This window comes from Aethina tumida, chromosome 3 (assembly GCF_024364675.1).
Source record: "Aethina tumida isolate Nest 87 chromosome 3, icAetTumi1.1, whole genome shotgun sequence".
In the NCBI taxonomy this organism is placed as follows: domain Eukaryota; kingdom Metazoa; phylum Arthropoda; class Insecta; order Coleoptera; family Nitidulidae; genus Aethina; species Aethina tumida.
The window spans coordinates 25695299-25719100 of NC_065437.1; the positions used below are offsets into that span (position 1 = coordinate 25695299).

Here is a 23802-nt window from a genome sequence, read left to right on the forward strand (position 1 = left end):
ATTTTTCAAAATTTGAAATGTTTTACGAGCCGCAGTATTTAAAAAGCATTAAAAAAATTGATTAAGAAATTATATTTATGGAAAACATAAATAAAAGTACAAAATATGTGTACTGAATTTAAATATTAAAAATTAAACACTTTTATTTTACTTTGCTTGATAATTCTGGAATGAAAAAGGAACTGGGATACATTTATCGAGAGCCACAAATAATCCTTCAAAGAGCCGCATGTGACTCGTGAGCAACAGTTTGGCCACCTCTGTTATATGGTATAAAAAATCAATAAAAAAGGCAATAATTATTTCCCATTATTTTAATTCATTTCGATAATTAATATAATTTTTTTGCTTTAAAATAGTACAATGTTATTAAATCGAATAAGTCGTTTTATAATCAATAAATCTGTAGGCTGGCCTCAATATTATGCTCATAAGTTCCTTCTCTACTTTCAACTAATAGATATTAAGACCAAATGTCATTTACATATGATTCCGTTACATTAAATCCATTGCTTACATAAGGTATCACAAATAAAATTCAACAAAACATTGCTAATAGCGACCGCAAATAGTATTTAATATTTAGGTTCAGCTTTGGAATAATAATTTTACTGACCAGGTGTTATTTATTGTTAATTATAGACGATTTATTTGGTAATAGTTGACTTCATCAGCATCACTGACATATTTGGGTGGAAGGTCATTATAATAAATTTTTACTTGGCAATAAGGATTTTCACTCTGGAACTGACTCATTGTTTTACCTTCGTTTTGCATGAGTGTGGACCAACGGGACAAAATGATCGTGAAGCTGACTTCCGCTATGATCATTAAATTATATATGGTCAATGACAGTGAATGAACATTATTTTCAAGATCGTGTACGAAAAAAAAAAAACTGTTGCACAACAAATTCACAGCACGATTTTCAGAAACAGCAGCTGCATTTTCACAAGTGACAGCATAATATTTATTTATGTACGAATTACCATAAACAGATAATATTCCTATTTATGTCCGCGTAAGTTTGGAATTTGTGGCACACATTTTACCATAAGAGATTTAACGGCGTTTACCGTAATAACAGGACGGAATCTTTGAATATTTATCACGTTCATTAAACGCACCTCAATTTTTTTCGGTCAAATCGAAATCGAATATTATCGACCACAAGTAAAAGACCAATAATTATTTCACCATAAGAAACAAACCATAACCAATTATTCCATCGGGTCCGTTACTTTAAACATTTTGACTCCGCCAAACGATTTATGTTTGAGAGATTGATGTGCGAGAAATTAATTTAATTAATTTAATTATGCGCAGCGGTGCGTTTAACGTGTTTATCATTATGATTATGCCGAGACGTTTTGTGCTGTACCAACAAGAGTTTATTGTCTTCTGTATTCTGAAATTTAACGTCCACTTTCTTCTGTCTAATTAATGACAATCTAATTTATACAAAGGATTTTGTAAAGGGGGTAGTCCAAATTTAATATAATAATTTTTTTCTCTAGGGGTTTCTCCGGAATCAAATACAGCCCCTCAAAAATTTCTCTATTATTTTTATAATCTTTTATTCAATCGTGTGTAAATTTGGTGTACATTTTATATATTTTACATTTTTTATATTTTTCATGTTTAACATTTTTTATATTTTACATTTTTCACTTTTTTTTCATATTTTACATTTTATATACCTGATTTTTAATAATTTACATTTTTATAATTTACACTTATTATATTTTACATTTATTATGTTTTATATTTTTTATATTTTATTTTACTTTTTTACATATTTTATATTTTACATTTATTATATTTTACATTTTTTAGCTTTTATATTATTGTATTTATATTCTATACGTTTGATGTTTTACATTATGTATGTTTTACATTTTTATATTTTACATTTTTTTATTTTTTTACTTTTCTTTTCTTTTATATTTTTTTTCTTACATTTTTTATATATTTTTATTTTTTCACATGTTTTATATTTTTTATAATTTACTTTTTTATATATTTTACGTTTTTTATGTTTTACATTCATTATGTTTTACACTTTTTATCTTCCATATTTTTTTACATTTTATACTTTTTATATTTTACATTTTTTATTTTTTACATTTGTTATATTTTTAATTTATTATATTTAATATGTTTCATCTTTTACATTTTTTATGTTTTACATTATTTATATTTTACAATTTTTATTTTTTTACATTTTTTATATTTTACTTTTTTACATATTTTATATTTTACATATTTTATCTTTTATATTTTTTATATTTTACATTTTTTATGTTTCATATCTTTTATATTTTATATATTTTATTTTTTTATATTTTTTAATTTTTTCACATTGTTTAATTGCTCCCAAATTTGATCACACATTTTAGAGTCACCCTCAGAAACTGAATTAATTGGCCTGCATTGTTTTTATGAACACACCAAATTAGTTTTAACATAATCCTACAGAAACATTACTAATTTCATTTATAAATATGTGTAAATGGAGTTGAATAAGTTTTAGTGAAAACTCATGTGAACAGTTTACTTTTCATTGTTCATGTCAGTTACCCCATTGAAATAACACACATAGTGAATTTGCAAATTTAACAAGTAAAATAACTAATTATCATATAATTCCGCCGATTTGATTAATTAATTGTATAAATACTGCAAATCTCATTAAAACAATTATTAGCGACTTTCTATTTAAATCGTGTATCATAAATATGTTACAATAGTAGAAAATACATTTTAATTAAGTAGGTATCGGGCGTTGGATCGTGAGTATTTTATATGCGGTTATTTATAATGTAAACAAACGCATTTCCGTCTGCTTTTCCATTTCTCTAGTGATATAATAATAGTTGTCATTAACCCCTGCAGGTACACCATTTAACAACCAATAAAGAAATTGTTTAAATTAGTCGTGATTTGATGGCACGTAAAAATTTGCACACCCTAAATCAATATTGCAAATAAATAGTTGTTGCGCAAGCACTACTAAATAATTGATTATTTGGCTGTCAGGCTCTGGTTATTCGTACACGTAACACGTGAGAGATTCACTCTTGTAATGCGCTCGGTGAATTTTTGATTAACTCTAGAAATTGCGATGGTATCAATCAAAGTGTCAAATTAGTGTTTGCTTCGTTAGTGAAAGTATTGTCAATTATTATTGCCCAAAGGTGACCGGAGCTGCATTTTATATCGGGAGAATGTACGCCGTTGATCTTCCTTATTTGAAATTTATGTTAATCAATGGAATTATGTGTTTTGGTCGATGAAAGTGAATCGATCGAATTTCTGCTTGTGAATTCAGTTGAAGCTGTCGGAGATATAATTCAATTGCGTTCACGTTTTTTTTTTTTTAATTTCCACAGATATTTCAAATGATGTAATTGAGGAAGGAGGAAGATCAAATTTCTTTTTGAGCTATGGTAGAATAATGATTAGATTGTGTAAATATCTGATAAAAAGCAATTGAAACATTACATAAATAAGTTTTAAAATAACAGGAATAAAACTATTAAATTAAATAATTATTTAAAAATCATAATTATCCAAAAAATATTATTATTTAGCTCATTTAAATAAATCTTTGTCTCTTTCAATTTTCAATTAGCCTTAATAATTAAATTAAATAATTATTTTAAAAAATTGAATGAGTATTAAAGTTTTATAATCATAATAGTTTTTTATCTATAAAAAACTATTATTTGGACATTTTAAGAAAAATCTACATAGTTAGAAGACAAAAAATTTTAAATAATTCTTTAATTTTATTTTTTCTTTAATTATAGTAGGCTATAATATTAACAAAAAAAAACAAATTGTTATTTAAAAAATTCAACAAAAATAATATGAAATTAAATAAATATCAAAAATTCATAATTATATAGATATTAAATTATTATCTTGCTAATTTTACATAGTTATCAAGTTAAATAGTTATAAAGAATGCTTTAAATAATTTTCCTCTCTTCCTTTCATATTATATTCAGTCTCATCCACAAAAAGCAGGCTTAGTTTTTTAGATAAATACAAAATCAATTAAATTAAATTGTTAAATAATAAATATTAAAGAAAATCATAATTATAAATTCTTATTTTCCTCATTTCAAGGAAAATCTACATAGTTATAAGAAATTGTGAAACAAAATATTATTTAAATAATTCTTAATAATTTTTAATTTATTTTTAACGAAAAAACAAATTTAAATAATTTTTAAATAATAAAATGTATAATTTTTAAATGTTCCTTCTTTTAAATTATATTCAGTTTCATCAACAAAAAACAGGCTTAGTTAAAGAAATTTACAAATTTACTTTTCCAAATAATGAACTATTGTTTTGCTCATTTTATTGAAATCTTACATGGTTATAAGATATTACTAAAAATAAACTATTACTTTAAACATTTAACACTAAATTACTAAAAATGTAAAGGTTAAAAAATTAAACAATAAAATAAAATTTTAACTATCAGCATAGTGAGAAACTATAAAAAATCATTTTAATAATTTCTAAATTTTCTGTTTTTAAAATTGTAATTAACTTTATTATGAATAAAAACAAAATGCTATCTTAAAAAATCAACAGAAATAAGATAAGATAAAGAATAAATTATTATTTTGCTCATTTTAAAGAGATCTAATAGTTATAACATGTTTATCAAAAAAGTGTAAGATTTAAATAATTCTTAAATTAATTTTCCTTAAAATTAGTTTCATTAATAAAAAATAAATTATTATTTAAGAAATTTAAATATTCTACTATGTTTAGATAAAAATAAATCTTAAATTTTCTTTTTTTTTCAAATTTATTAAAGTAATATTATGAAATTAAATAGATATCCAAAATTCCTAATTGTCTGGATAATAAATTATTATTTTGCTTATTTCTAAAATATTATATATAGTTTTAAAGAACTATAAGATAAAAAATCTTGTAAATAATCCTTAAAACTATTATTATGAAATTAAATAATTTAAAACGAAAAAAATATAGATAATAGAGTAAATACTTTATATTATGAAATAAATAACATTATGTCTTTTTAAGCTTTCTCATTGATTATTACAAATAAGTTAGTGAGATTTCGTTTTTAATTGTTAAATAATAACAACTATATAAATTTTAATATATTTATATACTATACTATATATATTTAATATGTAATAGGAAACATTATTTTCCAAACATTTCTTAGTAGGTAATTCGATAATAAAAAATTGAAACGAAATTTATTTTAATTTTTCCTGTTATTTCTGAATATTTTTGGACGAATTTTGAAAAATATAATGTAATAAAATAATTAAGATTTTATCTGTGTATCTCCAAAAATGGACTAAATGATTTTAAATAATTAATTATTAATTAATTAGACAATAAATCACAAACTGAACATTTTTGAACTGCACATCTGTCTGCGGATCAAAAAGCGAAACGCCGAATAATCGTCCGGGTGTTTACAATGGTCACCGACGTGCGTCGACCGGAGGGGCGCTTTCTTTTCTGTCGGTTCTTGTGTTGTTAGTAAAAAGAAATGAGACTTAACTGTACCGCCATGCAGGAACTAATTAACGCGGTCGCATCGCGGCACAACGGGCGACATGTCGCACACGATGCTGCCTCTTTCGTCACCCTGTCTGACGCCGCTAAGCGACGCAATTTTTGTGGGCGCCCGCCCGAATAATCGACCACGGTTGCCGTTTAATTATGATCCTGCACACAACCATCACAGGTTGTTGGAAATCACTTATTTAGCTTCATGTTATATACGATGGAATCATTTTTTAGGGTGTAATTGGAAGGAACTATTAAAAAATGTTATTATAATCAAATGTAGAATGTTTAAATTTACAGTAATTTTTGAGACTTTTTACTCATTTTCACCATTTTTTCAAACCATATCATCATAATATCTCAATTTTTACATATTTTTCTGTTGATTTAGTCAGTTTCATACTATGTTAATTCTCGTTAATATAGTTTTTTTATTTTTCTCAAAATAAGGTCAATTACCATTAAATATAACTTAGGCTAAGATTAGATTTTGTCTTCCAAAAAAAATACATTCTTTGCCCTCAAATTACTAAACCAGTTAAAATAATGACGTGAATAATCTTCTGAGTCATCCAATATCAATTTTTCTATAAACATTCCTGTCAACCACCTGATTGAAACTCACCATTGAACCATTAAACTAAAAACAACGACGACTCCGAGTTAATGAACTTGATGGAACGCATAACACATTAATTATTAATCAATTACAACTCGCCCAATAATATTAATAACACACATTGTTCGTGCGATTGATTAAGGCTAAATACACAAACGAACGGGCAATGTAATGTAAACAACCATTTATTGGAATCGCGTTGTTTATATTTGACAGGAAAATTGACACATACGTGGACGTGCGAATTATCATCGTCGAAACAAAACGGTGCGGTTTCCGGTGTAATATTAAATTAGGTCGCGTCGTAAAAATCCGAGATTAATTATTCAATTGCAAAATCGACCCTCCGCATTTCATTTGAATACAATCTTTCGCGTTTCCGCAGCGAAATGATTCGTTTCGTTCGCAGAAGATACATCACGAAGTGGTTTTAGGTGACGCCAGTTAATTATCATTAAGTCTGCAAAAAATATTTTTTCTTTATTTTAATGTTAAACGTGCTCATTAAGCATGTAACGATGCTGAATTTGAGTATGGAGTATTATGTATATAATTATGTTCCTAACGTTTAACTTTTTCACCATTTTCTTTATTTCTTTACATTAACGAGTATTGAACAAAATGTTCATAATTATAATCAGCAATTTTTTGTTAGTTCTTAGGTTTTTGAAATGACTGAAAATATCGACCTCAGTTGTGACCTTATCTTCGCAATAAAGCAGAATATTGCATACCAAAATAAATGGTATATTGTATAAATAATTTCGTATTTGAGTAAATTTTCACAAATTTGTTCATTTTGCTTTAATCATTGGGCCTCTTGGTAGGTAATTCATATGTAGGCGAAGCTCAGTTCACCATAATCATCAAAATATTTGTTGGATTAAGACTTTTTTTAAGATCTTTTCCACCAGGTTTACCGTTTTTTCATCCCACGTAACAATACGATCAAGAAAAAGTTGATTTGAATTGTGTGCAAGGATGTTATTCTCACTAAATTTATGTGGAATCTATTTTTCCAATTTTTCGATGATAGTCTCATTCTAAAGGTTGATGCATCACAACTTAATGGCTGACCTACATCTAAATACGAGGATTATTAATTAATTTCTGCGTCGATATAGATTTCATGTTCAATGCACTCATTGCCATTTTTAAATCATCGAAACTAAAATGGTGTAACATCATCACAGCATCTTTTTCAAAAAATATATTTTAAATGCATAGTTAGAAAGGACTAAACAAAATAAAATAATGATGTAAATAATCTTTTAAGACATTCAATAATTCTTCTACAAATATTTATGTCAACAATCTAATTAATAAACACCATTGTACTAAAAACATTGGTGACGAAAATAAAATTCTGTAACCTCATCATTTACAACATCTCATAAAAAATACATTTTAAATAGAATATAAAAAAATATATACTACAAATTACTAAAGTAGAGTAAAGTGATGTAAATAATGTTTGAGTCATCCAATAATTTTCCTATAAACCATTAGACTAAATACATTGGTAACAAAACCAAAATGGTGTAACCTCATCTTCTCCAAAAAATAGTGTACAATGTAGAAAGAAAATAAGTATATAGTTGAGAAAGGCAATACTTACTTATCTACAAAATAATGATGTGAATAATCTTCTAAATCATTCAATAACTTTTTAACAAATATTTCTGTCATCTATATAATTGAAACTTACCATTGAACTATTATACTTAAATCATTGGTGACCTTGTCCAATAAATATGTACCATATTAAATGCAACGTAGGAAGAAAATAAATATATAATTAAAAAGGACTTTATTTGCAAATTACTAAACCAGATAAAATAATGATTAAAATAATCTTCTGAGTCATCCAATAACTTTTCTATAAATATTTCTGTTAGCCATCTAATTGAAACTTACCATTGAACTGTTAACTTAAATTACATTGCTGACAATACCTCATCACTTTCAACGTCTTCTCCAAAAAATATTATATTATAATGAAAATAAATAGCTAGTTACAAAGGCTACATGCTAAGTTTTCAAATAATTTAAGACTAAATTGTTAAAGGATAAAAATGTGTTCAAAAATAATACACGAACAAAAACATAATTACTTTTTTCCTAAGTAAGTCTAAGTAACTTTTAATTATTGAGGCAATTTTTAACAGTCTGTGCAGTATAATCTTATAAACAAACCTGCGCAGATACTTAAGTAATGAGTATTTTACGATTTTAATGCGAATAAAGTTTGTAATTTGTAGAAAAATGTTTTATGTAATAGTAATAAAAGCAACGAATTTGCTGATCGAATCGAATCAATTTGTTTACCCAATTGAGTTTATCAATTAAACAATGTAATTGTTTTCCTATTATTTTTCCCACCTGTACTATGAACTATTCATATTTTTAGCAACGTTAATAACTTATTTTATATTATACTGCCATATCTATAAACTAATTAGACTCTATGTCCATCAAATATACATTAATATTTTTTTTTGAATTGAAGAATAGAAGCACCAAAATGACGTCCATCCAATTAACAACATAATGTCAATGTCTGGCCAATTTAGTATTCTATGTCATTAACTCCGTGGAGTGTGTTTATCCGGTTACGTAACAAATCGATAATCTGTGAAGAACGTTGATTATTCAAATTCACGACCAAAAACAATGGGAGCTTTGCGCGACGCTTTCACTCGTCGTCTTCGCCATCGAACACTCGCGACCTTACAAATCGTATTCGCTACAACGATTGCCACGGTGGAAACATCGTTCCGGTACCAGAAATAGACCGCATCATCCATTATTATTCGATCATTTTTCATTTCTATTTCGGTTTTGCACTTTCACCGCATCGCCAATGCAAAGACAATTGTGCAATACAACTAAAACGAAAGAATGCTGCATAAATTTTACAACTTGTTTGCGATTTTTTTAAAATATAATTGAAGAGAAAATAAATAATAAACCAGTCAATATATTTATTTATAGTTCTGTTATCTCGCCTTGGGTTAGTGGAAACTTAGAATCAGCATTATTATTTACATACATATTTCCAACTACAAATATAGATTACGATTTGTTAATTGAAAATTAATGACAATTGTTATGATAAACTATAATTGTCCGTTTGCGTTATTTCGATTAGACGTGGACTCTGGTCCCATGGAATAATAAAATAAAGTCTATGCAAGCTCGTCATTGTTTATTAATAAACGTTTATTGACGACACAAAAATACTGCAAACAAATCTTTTAATCATATTACTTCATAAACAGTGCTTGTCATCGTTTAGATAAATCGGAGGTGGAAGTCGACTTGTGCCAGCAATTAATGTATGAATGGAAATTAGACCCGGGCATAAATAAACAATAACATTACTCATAATTACTTCCAAGCAATAAATAAACCAAATGCAGATTACAAAACAATCGTGACTAATGCTTCGTCTGCAAGAATCTGATGCAAATAAGGTTCCAATTCTTCCGCATGTATTGCTCCTTAAATTTAAGTAAACATGTCCCAATTGTTTTATTATACATATATATTTTTTAATTACAGAGCGGTGAAGGTGGCATCATACTTATACCCGGAGCCACCATACTGGACGATTTCGCAGACGAGGAGGAAGAGCTTCGGCTGCTGGAAGGTCCGCCTAGTCCGTGTGATGTAGTTTTTATCAACGACAACATTCTAATCAATGGAAAATCTAGTCTCAACTGTAAAAAGCAGAAGCGAAAGAAAGTAAGTAAACATTTCAGAACTGGTAATGAAAGATTTTGCCAAAATCAAACAATTTCTCACTCTCACCATTTAGCGTTTTCTCAATACGTAATTAGTTCTTGAACAAATTTCTTATTATTTTGTTTGTTCTTTGTCACCTGGTTTATAGTAAACAAAAGCTCTATGGATAATTATCTGTTTTAATTGACTTTTTAATTGTATACTTTTTTGGTAGCGGTTTTATTAAAATACTGTTACCGTTGATTGTTAATTAACAAATTTTTAATTATATCCTACAGTTATGGAAATTAATAAATGTTAATTGTTACATATAATACCAGCTAAATAACGTGCACCTCAAAAAACTTCAAGAAATTAACGCATCACACCAATAATAATTGATTATTATTAATATTTTCTGAAAACGAGGGAAAAACAAATATATACACTGTTTGAATATTTATTTAAAAATAGGTTTTTTTTATAATTTTTACACAAAATCTTAAAACATATAGTTTTTCTAAAAAAAATTAAAAGTTAACAAAATTTAATGTTAATAAAAAATAAAAATTTGAATTTAATATGAGGTATTTCCACCTTTACTACGAATGACAGATAGTCTTACATCTTCTGTTCATACTCAAATTCTCCCAAATTTCAAGTAGAATTCGTTCCACATCCTCTAAGTTATTCGGACGGTTAGTATGGTCCCTTGAAAGTCTCTGAAGTATGTCCCAGACATCCCAACGTCAGCAAGATAATATTGTTCAAAATGATTTGTAAGTGGTCGTGCATTATCCTGCAGTAGTAGAAATTTTGGACCTGCTCTTCTAGAATGTCCAAAACAACTCTTGAGATGTTCGGCCGGACGTCGAAGGGACACAGATGTCGTTCAAGGTCGAACGTCTAAGATTTATGGCCTTCAGAGACCGTTTTTTGACAACTAGATCTTTGACTTTGAGTGGTTAGGAGAGTGTCCAAAGGGTTTACCGCCGTATCACGTCATTTGGACTGCAGCATTATCGGCCCAATCTTTTGCTACCTCTGACCGCTGAGCACCGAAGACAACGACTAGAGTGGTGTAGAGAACGACAACATTGGATTCTGCTTGGGTGAATATCACGTGCGAAAAAGAGTCAGACGTCGTCGGGGAGAAAGACCTCAGTTTGATGTTGAGCGAGATGTACACTGGATAACGGGCGTTATGGGGTGTTACAGGTCTTTATTAGAGGCAACATGACAGCGCAACGTTATCTTCAGGAAGTAGTGGTGCCATATGTATTTGCTTACCTTAATCGACACAAGGTTCCAATATTTCAGCAATATAATGCTCTGTCCAAATTACCAGAGTTAATTTAGATTTTTTTAGATAGCCAGATCCTCCGACCTTTCACCCATAGAACATGTTTGAGATATGATGAGTAGAAATCTAGAAAATTTATCCCAATCCCCCTGGACATTGAAGATTCTAAGACAAGTATAGTTAGCTTAGAATACTATACCTCCAGAGAAAATAGACCACCTCATTGAATCAATGCCAAAACGTGTTGGGGAATTTTTTAAAATCTAAAATCTTTGTAAAATCTTTGTCTTTTTTTAGTCACTGAGATATTTTAGTTTAAGTTTAAATTATTATTGTAGATAGATATATTGTGTACTCAAGTAATTAATTATCCAAATTTTATGCAACACACAACAATTTAATAACATATCATGTTTAATGATACTGTATAATTTGTAGGAAAAACATAAACACGACATCCACAGCGTAAAATAACATTGATTATTAAAATATGTGTGTCATGGATTATCTTTAAATTCTGATAAAATTACAATTTCCGTTAAACGCACTCACGCGTACGCACACAATAATTTATACAGGATACGAAAAATATTCATTTTTTTATTATTGACTGAATTAAGGTTGCATATTAAGTGAAATTGACACCGTTCACTTTTGCATTTTTCGAAAAATACTGTCCTCGGGATAAATAATTTATCGTTGGCGCAGTGAAATTGTGTAACAAAAACTCATCGGTGATAGTGGACAAATGTCGGTCAAATCGTACGCTCCACATTTAGCGTCGGAATCAAAATAAATAAAACGTGTTGGTCCACTAATAGGTGGTAGCCCATTCACGCGTACCAATGTGAATTCCATTGGCGGTACACAAACTCGAATTTTTATCGACATCAGGAATGTGAACTCCGGAGGAACCGTTATTTTCTTTTAATTTCACGACAACCGTTCATTTGGCTCCTTCTCGGTACGGTCGTGAGTTTGCAATAAAACTGCCAACTAATTCTATCAGATATATTTAGTGAACTCCTCCTATATGGTGTCTGTTCTTTTAAAAACATATCAAATGGTAAAACGTGACAATAAATAACGCCGGTTTGAAATTTCAAGTTTTGAAATACAGACATTTTTATCTTAAATTTCGGGTGTGCTGAACACGAAAATCGCATTCATTTTTTCATTGAGGCCAATCACCTAGATCATGGCTAATTAGAGTTTTTCTGCACATTTATCAATTAACGACAAGCCTATTTGAGATGAATTATACTATTCGTTGGAAAGGTTCAAGCTGTGAAAAGATTATAATTAAGCAATTATTGACGAATTTCAATTTTTTTCACCATTTAAGTAATTTTTAATTAACTTTACTTAACAATATCCCAAATTTTACATTTCTAATCGATAGATTATTCAGTTATAAACATTTTAAGTCCTAGCAGAACTAGGAGCCATCTTCCTTCAAGCTTCTTTAATTGTTGTGATGAGTTCAAATTTTTATGACGAGTTTGGTTATAAACGTGATCGCCTATATATTCTATTCTGTAAAATAACATACTTTTATTATTATGGAATGGCGCCATCTAAGTAACAAATAAAAATTAAGAGCAATAGGAAAGATAGAGGGTGAATCTTTAAACGTAAAGTGGTTCGTTAAATGAACACAGGAGACGCGTTAAAATGAGTATAATGACGTGAAAGATATGCATCCAGGCCACAGTAGAATTTTGGATATTTGATGGGTAATATTATTTTAATTTTTGAAGGGGTTGTAACCTCATTTTCCAACATATTTTTTATTTAATTAGTAAAAGCATTTGTTTTATTAATTCATTATATTTTCACATTATTTTCATGTTGATACACATTTATTACGAACTTCATTTCTTCAATATATGGAAACAACTTGTTGTTTAATATATCACTATATATAAATCCGCCTAAGAGGACCTATGCCATAAAAATTGAACCATCCCCATAACTTAATTGAAGTGCCACCAAGTTTCTCTGTGGATATAACAAACTGTAATTTTGTCCCTTCAGAATGTTTAACATAAGCAAAAATATCATTCTTTTATGTTTAGACCCATCACAAAAAACTACTCATCCCCTCTTTTGTGATCCAGTGATTGTGATCATAAGCAAGTCACAATTGGGCTTACATATTTTTGTTAAAATCCATGTTTCTCATGTAGATCTGGGGCCCCATCCATTAACCATCTTCTCACAGTCATTCAACTAATTTCAGCAAATTCGAGTTCCTCCTGGTTAGTTTAATTTTAGTTAACGATAAGATTGGATTGGTTTTTGATATTCGATTCTATTTTCTTTCAAGTATCAAATTCAGTCCTTGTAATTTTCTTACAGTTTTACTTCGACCACAATAATAACGGAAAAAAGAATAAATATGATAGGTACTTATATTCAATTCAAGTAGTTTATCTCATATTTTTAATATATTTTAATAAATTAATTAATAATTATAGCCAGTACTGTATATATAAATATAGCAGTAAATCTAAACATTCCATAACAAAATTTTCATATCTTATCAGATCTTGGTCTACCAGAGCTTGAAATGTTTATAATTGAATAAACCAAACAATTAAAAATATAAAACTTGGGTTATTGGATTTATTCGTACAAAATTTAAACACTTCCTAAAAATATGTAAATAAAAGTTTCTATATTTTTCCAATAAACTGACGTAATAATTCGCATTGCTTTGATATCTAATAGATCTGAATCTTCCCATCACTCCCCCAGTGTCTCGGTTGTTATTCAAAGCCAGTCTTGTATTTCGTGTTCGTGAATCAAACACATGTTTGCTGGCTCATTGCGTGACACTCCATAAATAATTTGTCTGTGAATTATGGCCAAGAATATTAAATGTGTTGAACCGTATGACCGCAAGCGAATCGCTTAGATGCACGTTACTCATTTGCGTTATTTAATCGACCGTTTTCTAGTTAAAAAAGGATTTTTTTATTGTCTATGACGCAATTCACGCAGTCAATCGAAAAGCAGCAGGAAGTGTTAACGGCTTAAATATCATATGGTTTTTCTTTCTTGTTAGAGAATTGAGCCGAAAATGCATTATTTGTATTAACAATTATTTGGCTTGATAAACCTCATTTCGTAAATAGGAAACTACGGTTCTTGATAGTGACAATTATTTATTCACTTTATACCTCGGGGAAGTGAATCACGCAAAATGCTTAGTGAGTATAATAGAAAGCGAGACACATAAATTAAGTACATGTGGGACACACTTGTGCCAAATGAAAACGCCAGTAATCCCATTCCTACACATTACCTACACACTCGAGTTATAATTAATTTTGCCGAACAGATTGTATAATATTTGTTGATGTTTGACATTACCTAAAATGAACAGAAATTATCTTATATTAGTCATAAAATGTAAATGTCTGTACGTATAATAATATGCGATAGAAATCACATTAGTTTTAATATACGCAGTTAAATAAACTGAACAAAAACATGTCCATTGCAATCTTCTCACTATGATTGCATTAATCTAGAGGAAAAGTTAACGAGTTTAACGCTTGAATAAGTTTCATCAACACTGTTTTGTATTCAAGAAAATTGTACCATTTATTGTAAAGACTGATGTTTAATGAGGCGTTTGTGGTATAAAAATATTAATACATATTGTCGTCGCCACTTTCAACACTTTTACTAGTTGTGATTTCCAATTGTGTCTTCACTCAAAATTTATTTGTGCACGATGAAATTTGAGAAACCATTTTTGTGGTTATTATTTAGGTTTCGCCAAATTTAGACTGCTTTTTGGAAAAGTATACTATTAATTCGACAAATTAATAATCATAATATAAAATATAAAACTAGCAATATAAGAGTGGCTCATAAATTATAAATATACATAATTTTTTATGAAATTTGGTATATACTCACTTCAGAGCCAAAAAACTTGACAACACAATTGAAAAAAAAAGTGTTAAAATCGGTCAAAAAATAAAAATTTTATGGGGGATGTCCCGCATTCAAATGGACCACACTGTATATACAAATAATATATTACTATTAGTATAATATACACAATTAAGTGCGTACTAAAATTGAAAATCACATTGTTCTTATAATCTTACATTTTTTGGTCAGTAAACCATAAAATACATCAAAATTAGAAATGACACAATTTATTATGAATTTATATTTTAGAAGAAACTATAAGATAAGGTCAAAAAAATCTGCTTAATTTTTAATGCCAAGTTCAATTTTTTATCCTACACTTATTTGTACAATGTTCAAAATGACCATTTAATTTGACAGTTTCAATAATATTTTATTTACTAACTTGCGACAACAAACCATTTTATCTAAAAAAATCAATTTAATGGCTCAGTCACTTTGAATGAGTGATAAATATAATCTTTAAGTATTTCTATATAAATTGGTGACAAATACATATATTTATTTAATCATGGAATAAATAATCAGTAAGGAAACCGACAACAAATAGTTTTTCCAATAATTTTTATTGAAATAACAAAGTCGCAATACATACTTATGTCGTGGCGAGAGATATATATACATAAAAACTTCTCCAGCAAATGTAGTTTCACTAAAAATGTGTAATATCGTTAAAAAGTTTTTTAATCGAAATATTTCCACATAAGGAAAACAACAGACTTACAAATAACTAACGAGCAACGCCGATAATGTAATTTTGTGGAATGTTAAACACCATAAGAAATTTAATAATTAAACGGAGTTACGCGTTTGCAACAACTGCATTCCTGCGGAAACTATTTTTTTCGTACGTACGTGCATACATGCAAACTTTTATTTCGATGGAGGAAATGAGTAAAAGTGAAACAAAATATTCGAATTTCGACACTATTTACTCATGGTACGTAAATTAAATAAATGAATCACGGAAGATAAATCTTAATGTGTTCTGGTAACTGAAATTGATCAGCAAAACATATCGAAACCCTTTTATTAATTGTATTTCACCAGAGTCTGTCCAATTATTTTCATTCCATTAACCAAACAATTAAACGTTTCCCAAACTAAAAAAATGTCTTTTGTAATTTAACAGGAAATAATTGTGATGTAATAAATAGAGAATATTCATTTATATAATGGGACTAGTCATTTTTAAAAACAATTAGAAGAGTCAATTATGGAGAAATCAATGAACTGCACAATCTGATTAAATATCCATTCATGCTATTAAATGATTTGTCTTTTTAATCCTTATTTTAATAATATTTTCTTGCTGTGGTCGATTTCCTGGTTTCTTCGCGGCAATAGTAAATTGCGATGATTATTTTCATCAGCAACGGAGAGTAAAAATCTGTTATTAATATTACAGTTATTGTAATTATGATTACGTACCTCGCCAATTATTTAAAAGTTAGCTTTAAACTGTTTCTTTAAAAAAGTCATTCACTTTTCAACAGTGTTAGATGCACTCTTTATTAAAAACGTTAGTTTCTCCCAGTTAACATTCCGTTGATTAATTTGTATTAAATAGAAATTAGAAACTAATAACGAAGAAACTACATACTTATATGTGTATTATGAGTTTTACAGAGAATTACATGTGTTTTCACACCACAGTTAAAGACAGATTTATAGTACTCTTGTATTTATAATGAAAATGAATTTTTAAGACATCTCCTCAGTGACCAGAGAGGTGAACTTGTCACATACCACGAGGTAGATGACTCCTTGACTCTCCTCTAGGTAGGTCAAATAGACCACGAGTGGATTGCAGCCTCCGGGCCCGCCGGCATTCCACAGTGTAAACAACGTTTTTCTTCGTTTTTTCCCTCATTCCAACTCACGCAATCGTGTCTCGTGGCTACTATCTTGATTAATGCTCGCTCCACAGCAATATGTCGGTAGCAGTTTTCGTTGTTTATGAATGCTATTACCCTTTAATACATGCAGCATACGGGAACTCCCATTTTATTACACTATACGAACACATTCTTAATGCTATTTGCTCTAAAAATGTATATTTTTCTGCGATTACTGACTGCTTGTTTTCATTTGATAGTTGAACCTGTCGTTCGTGGACTCCCAGCCCGAAATTTTCGAATACGCTTCGGAAACGTCCCTTTTATTAGATGACATTCCATCACCGACGTCCAATTCAACGTTGGGGCACACAGTTCCTAATTTGGCAGGTAAGTTCATCAATCTTGAGTGATCTTTTATTGGTTAATTAACATTAAATTTTTTTATAGGGTCGACATTGGCTAATTACACGCCAAAAAGCACTGAAGATTTCCAGTTGGGTGTTACACGTCCCGCACCTAGCATCCCTCAAACGATAGACGCCGAGGATCAGGAGAAAAATGAAATTATGACCGAAGCCCAGGAACCCATTGTTTTTAGCGCGGGTACTAATTCGGACATGCTTTTTTAATCATGCATTCCAGTATTGCGATATACATTTTTCTAGTATTATGAGGTGTATTAGTACAGTCAAAGATTTATTTTAGACCTGTCGTAAATCCTTAACTGTGCTGTGTAAGAGGTAATTAATAATAACAATAACAAATGTCTAATAAATAACGTTGGTTATTGTTATTTGGAATTACAGTTCACTGTACTATATATACATTATACTGTGGTATTAGATTATTTTTTATTTACTTTTTTGTTTTTGCCAATTTGTAGTATACTTTGAAATGGAGCTAATCGTACTGAATATATTCCACAATTGTATTATATATATTTTAGATTTAGGAATTTAGTGTTTAGTTAATGTTAATTTATATAACTGTGATTTGAAATTATTAATGGACCAATTTTGTAAAATTCAATCCATTCAATTTTAAGTGCATGTTTTTGTAAAGATACTTATTAAGAACAGTTTATTGCATATATTATTTTTACTTGCATAATGTATTGTCTAAGCAGCCAATTTAAATGATTAAAAGCTTAAATTATTTTCATTGAACAATTATCAGAAAGTTGTTCTTAATAAGCTCTAATGTTAAGTAAAATAGGATTAATTCTGTGACAGTATGCCTCTAAAAACTTATTCTTAGTATGTATTGTCAATTGTATAACTTGTTTTTTTATAATATACAGTATTGAATATTTAAGCTGAATTTAAGTTTTATTTACAAGTTCATATTACTCAAACTTTTCAACCTACAAACAATATACAATAAATAACAGTATACATAATAAGACTTCTGTATAATTTTACAGATTCTCTGACATTTACATTCCAAAAAATAATTAGCAACAAGTTATTGATAATATAAAATAAATTTATTTATCATTGGAAGGTTTAAGTTGAATTAAAACAAAAAATAAATGTAATTGAATTTTAAATAGTATCACAACAGTTTCACAAGACATGCTTGATTTCCATTTTGTTCCAATTTAATTTCCATTCCTGAATCTAGTTTCATTAAGTTTTCCTTTATCTCTTTTAGAGCCTAAAAATTGACGCAAATATATTTGTAATTATATATTTAACATCAAAAATATACCTTAATAACTTTAAGTGTTGCACTTTGATCTTTGTTCTGTATATTTCCCTTCAGGTTCATAAAAGCAGCAGGGGTATAACCAGCAAACCCTGTAATAATTTCACTGTTCACTTTTACTACAAAATCTCCAGTTGGATCTTCAATTTTTATAACCAGAAGGAGCTCATGTTCATTCACTGTTAATTTCTCTACAATTGCTTTGAACTTGGCCTTAACTTTGTAAATACCAGTTTTCTTTTCTCTATTAATTTCATTCAGTCGTTTTATAGAGATAAACTCGTCAGGACTATTTATGGTAGCATCTAAATTAAAATCGCTAAATACGTCATCGCATAAATCGTTTAATTCATATAAGTCATTTTCTAAAGAACTTTTCACAACTGAAGTACATTCAGGTTTATGTGAAACTGTTGATTTTGATGGATTTGTTTCCATTCTGGCATTTCTGAGAATCTCTTCCTCATTTATATCTTCAAAATCATCATCAAACATATCTGGAGTTTGTACTTTTGTGTGGGTAGTGGTCATTTCTCTTTCAGTTTCCATGAGCATATCTATTTCAGCATCTAATTCCATTTCTTCCAATTCTTTTTCACTTGGGTAATCATTCTTTATTTGAGGTTTGTTACTGTTGAGATTCATATTATTTGATTGAATATTTCTTTGAATTGGAACTGGATTCAAGATGGTAGTTGACTGGTTTCTTCTTGAAGGCGGATTATTTTCTCTATTTCCTACAAAGTCAAAACCATTATCCTTCAAATACTACACAAATATATGGATTTTTATAAAATAAAAAGCGAAAGAAATACACACCATGTGTGGTTATGTCATTATTAGTACTCAACATATTTTCTGCTATCACAAAAGGATTAGGATTTTCTTCTACTCCTAGTGCCCTGGCAAGAATATTTTCAGCAGCATTAGTAACAAGAATTTCTTCAACTTCACCTCCCAAAATTTTTACATGGTGCTCTTCCAACATTAATCGGCCACGTCTCACACTTATTGGCCCAGTAATTCTTAACTTCATACCAGGTTTGCTATTAATATTTAGCGATTTTATGGGTTTGTATTCCATTGCTTCAATTTCTTGTACACCATCTGTAAGTGTGAGCAATAACACCCTTTTGCCCGAACCAACTTCTTGGTTATCACTTTCTAGATTCCTTGTTAAAGCATGGTTATTTCTTATTTTTTGTAATTGCCACATTTTTGGTTTAGATATATCAATTATTTGCATAATTTGTAATGAATAACTGCCAGTCAGAGTGTATTTTTTCTGATCAGATATGTTTGGTGGTAATGCAGCAAGTTCTACATCTCTCAAATCCAAGAGAAGCCATTGTTCATAAACTTTAAATTGTAAATCTTTTATGGTCCAATTGTGACCCAGACCTTCAGTTTTACACCATTCAATACAGCTTTCCAACCATTCTGGAGACAGTATTACTTGATGTGAGTCAAAGAAACTTTTAATCTGTTGAATTTCACTCATTTCTATACATGTAACATTCCATAACCTATGATATTAAAGCTAATATATATTTACCAAATTCATATGTTTATATTCATATTGTTTACATTCAATACCAGAGAAAAATAAAACAGGAAACTTCTTCGTTGACAACTGGGTTGGCGCATCCAATCGCGCATATTCAAATACTTCTCACTTTAGGTTTTGCTTAACCTGAATTTTTAGGAAAAATATAAATATATATGGATTTGATAATATTTCGAAATAAATAGAACTTTTAAATGAATTCAATAATTAATCTTGTAATTAGTGACAGACTGTCATTGTCTTTCATTAAAAATAAGATTTTTGTGGAACCATTATTCCCTTCTAATTCAAATTTATAATTAAAAAAACAAGAAATAATTGACGATGAATATTGTTTTTTGATGTCATTGATTTCCATACTGAAATACAGTAATATATATGTATATGTTCTGTTCATTCAGTCGATATTTGATTGTCATATTTTATTTACCTTGAAGACAAGAAAGCATTTTGTTTACAGATTCTTCCAATTTATCTGTCTATATTATATGTTCTGTTGAGTGTGTGATTTAATATTTTTTAACAACATTCTAAATTTCTAATTTATTGAGGAATATTTTTATATAAAGGTATGGCAATAGAATATAATAAAAAAGAAATTGTTTTGTCAATTTATTAAATTTCAAGATATTAATAACAAAAATTAAACGCGTTACAACTTTTATATGCATAAACATAGGAAAATCTGGATACATGATGAATATCCTATAATAATTAACGATTATTTGGCGGCTTATACACTCGCTTTGTAAATTGTGATAGGGCTTCAAGTTCTCCATTCATTACATATGGTATCAGTCCTGAAACACCCTTAATATTCATATACATTGTAGGAGGAAGATTTATGCAGCCAACAACCAGGTAGTCAACTTTTTCTAAAACACTGACTGGCTCTGGTGTGATCAATACTAGATTGTCTTTCAGTGGGTCTATTCCCTGAACAATTCCTGGAAAATAATACACAATCAGGATTAAGTTACACTACAAATTTAAACAATTAATATACATACCCCACCCATAACATATAAATTTTGATTCTTCCATATCACATAAAGCTACCAGATTAGCATTGGCAGATGAAGGTGGGCATGTTTTACCCTGACTATCAACAATCTGTAAAGATGATAAAGGTCTCCTAAAAATAAAAATGTTTTCATTTAACATTTTAAAAGTGCATAAGTTATACTCATGTAATAAATCATGTAAATTGGATATAATTGAATCCAACTAACTTACTGGTATTTGAGAACATCAGAGCTTGTAATTGGCTTATTACCATCTTTCACCAACTGACCAAAATAACTCAAAATACACATTTCTCTCAATTGTCTGGGCTCAAGACTCCAGCCATCATTAATATCAGTCATTGATGGCACAGTGTCTAGCTGATAACTCAAATGAGGCAAATTCTGCCTATAAAACAGTTCTAAATTTCCAAGAACGTTATCTACAGTCAAAACACAAGGGAAATTCTTTTTTCGATTCCTGCTTACAATTTGCACCACACTTGTGGGTTGTACTGCAGCAATTATAGATGATACAATATTTATGCCTATTCCTGTAGTGAATCCCATAGAGTTTATTAGTGTTGGTAGAGGAGATAGAGTGTTATAAAAGGTCATTAAAGATTCTACAGCCTCTATATACTTGCTGGGATTATTTCCAACATTTATATTGGACAGTATTGATCTGAAGCACAAAAATTAATTTTATGATAATGATCAAAAAAGTAAATAATTTATATGCCAATATAAAAAATCTAGTTACCGTTCAGTACTGGTCAGATGGAAATAATTTGGTCCATAGATAGGTTTATCTATCTTGACAATAGAAACACAACTGGGAACAGTAAATTCTGATTGTCCAGGATCTAAATCTATTATTCGTATTTCCTTATAAGACATTAGTAATTTATTGATTGCATATCTGAGAAGAGTGCTTTTTCCAACTCCTTTTCCACCTATCAGCATACATTTGGATGTCGTATTTATCTTTTCTAATTTTTCATCCCATATTGGACTGATTTTAATACTGTTCCAATTTCCTATTGGATTGAAAGAAACTTGTGGAGTACCTGGTGCAACTGTTGGGAATATTTGTTGTGATATATGTTCTTCTATGAAAGTTACTTTTGGACTATCTATCTTAGTAATTAATACAACAGCATCATTTTTATGTATGGTTATATCATCTAAATTGGAGTATTTTTGTAATATTGGCACTAGGGTTTGCAATGACATGACAGTGAAATTATCTGATTCACTGGCATTTTCTAATGAGTATAAAGCAGTTCCCCTTGGTGAAAATAAATTTATGATCTTATTTACACCTAAAACATTTCCAAATACTTTTATAGATCCATAGATCACTTCAACTTTTCCATATCCATGAACATTTAAATATTGTTCCTTCTTGATTATCAACAATGTTGCATTGTGTAAATCAAATGATTGTACACTATCAGGGAAAACATTACTAGGTAATTCTAGACTCTGATCCCGCATTTCTGATGCATCATCATTAGTATCAGGTAAATTTTCAGGTTCACTCTCTTCAGCAGATTCTGGTTCAGTCAAAGACTTTTCAGACCCACATTCATCGACAGATTCTTGTTCAGTCAATGGCTTTTCAGGTCCACTTTCATCAACAGATTCTTGTTCAGACAATGACTTATCAGAGCAATCAAGTAGGCCTGATGAACTACTCAATCCTTTAACTTTACCAAAATTTGAAGAAGATTCTATGTAATCTTTAAATGTGTCTTCTGGTGATATATCATAATTGTCTTCACTTACAGAGTAGTTATGTGAAAACTCTTCAAAACTGAAATCTTCTTGCTCACTGTTCCATTCATCATCATACATGTATTTTATACCATAATCAGAGTCTATTGATTCATTTTTGTTTGTTTGAAATGGAGATTCATAAGCCTTCTTTTTTAATTTTTTTGGTTTTAATTCATTTGCTGATTCTGAAGAAAAGTTTATGGAGTTTATTTTCTGAAGCTTCCTCTTTTTTGTTAGCTTTAATTTTGGAGAACTGATGCTGTCATTTTCTGATATTGAAGGGCTTAATAAATATTTCTTTTTTGACTTTTGCACATTATGTGACTTATTGGATCCATTCTGTTTAATATCATTATTTACAAATGCCTCCTCTGATTTATATAAATCCAAGCTATATTTATTTTTAGAAATCTTTTTACGAGGGGCTCGTTCTGGTTTAGAATTCTTTCCATTAATTGCAGTGAAAACGTCTTCTGACTTATAGTTGTCAAAAGGTATTTTGACTTTTGATTCACTTTTATTCTTGGAATGTTTCGATATCTCCTTCCGAACTGTTTTAATGTAACTTTGCATTTTTGGTCACCTAAAAAATATGTTCAGATAAACACACACACGATATACTTAAATAACCTCACTTTTACAAACACGAATTGTCGCGCGATATCCTTACAAAACTTTGCAGTACAGAATTGCCAACTTACATTTACGTTTTATATCATTTGGCC

General features: G+C 29.1%; 3 protein-coding genes across 4 annotated transcripts in view; 1 reads left to right on the forward strand and 2 right to left on the reverse strand.

Moving 5' to 3' along the window:
- Positions 1-18337, forward strand: part of LOC109594445 (uncharacterized) — a 32046-nt gene extending 13709 nt beyond the window's left edge. The window contains exons 2-4 of the mRNA XM_020009664.2: positions 9761-9943; positions 17275-17404; positions 17465-18337. Coding sequence (XP_019865223.1) covers positions 9761-9943; positions 17275-17404; positions 17465-17646 — 495 coding nt within the window. The 3' untranslated portion in view covers positions 17647-18337. The remainder of the gene's footprint in view (positions 1-9760; positions 9944-17274; positions 17405-17464) is intronic.
- A 208-nt stretch (positions 18338-18545) lies between these two features.
- LOC109594404 (recQ-mediated genome instability protein 1-like) lies at positions 18546-20330 on the reverse strand. Of its 2 annotated transcripts, XM_020009626.2 has the most exons (4): positions 20312-20330; positions 19544-20250; positions 18728-19461; positions 18546-18673 (listed from the first exon to the last, which is right to left on the reverse strand). In XM_020009626.2, coding segments are annotated over exons 1-4 (1545 nt in total). In that variant the 5' UTR covers positions 20314-20330; the 3' UTR covers positions 18546-18571. The 2 variants fall into 2 exon arrangements, with proteins under 2 accessions (XP_019865185.2, XP_049820170.1); XM_049964213.1 differs by lacking the exon at positions 20312-20330 and having other exon boundaries at positions 19544-20299.
- A 560-nt stretch (positions 20331-20890) lies between these two features.
- LOC109594440 (polynucleotide 5'-hydroxyl-kinase NOL9) lies at positions 20891-23752 on the reverse strand. The gene is made up of 5 exons (XM_020009659.2): positions 23713-23752; positions 22059-23660; positions 21528-21980; positions 21302-21426; positions 20891-21238 (listed from the first exon to the last, which is right to left on the reverse strand). Exons 2-5 carry the CDS (start codon positions 23648-23650, stop codon positions 21006-21008), a joined length of 2403 nt encoding a protein of 800 aa, XP_019865218.1. The 5' UTR covers positions 23651-23660; positions 23713-23752; the 3' UTR covers positions 20891-21005.
- Between the last annotated feature and the right edge of the window lie 50 nt (positions 23753-23802).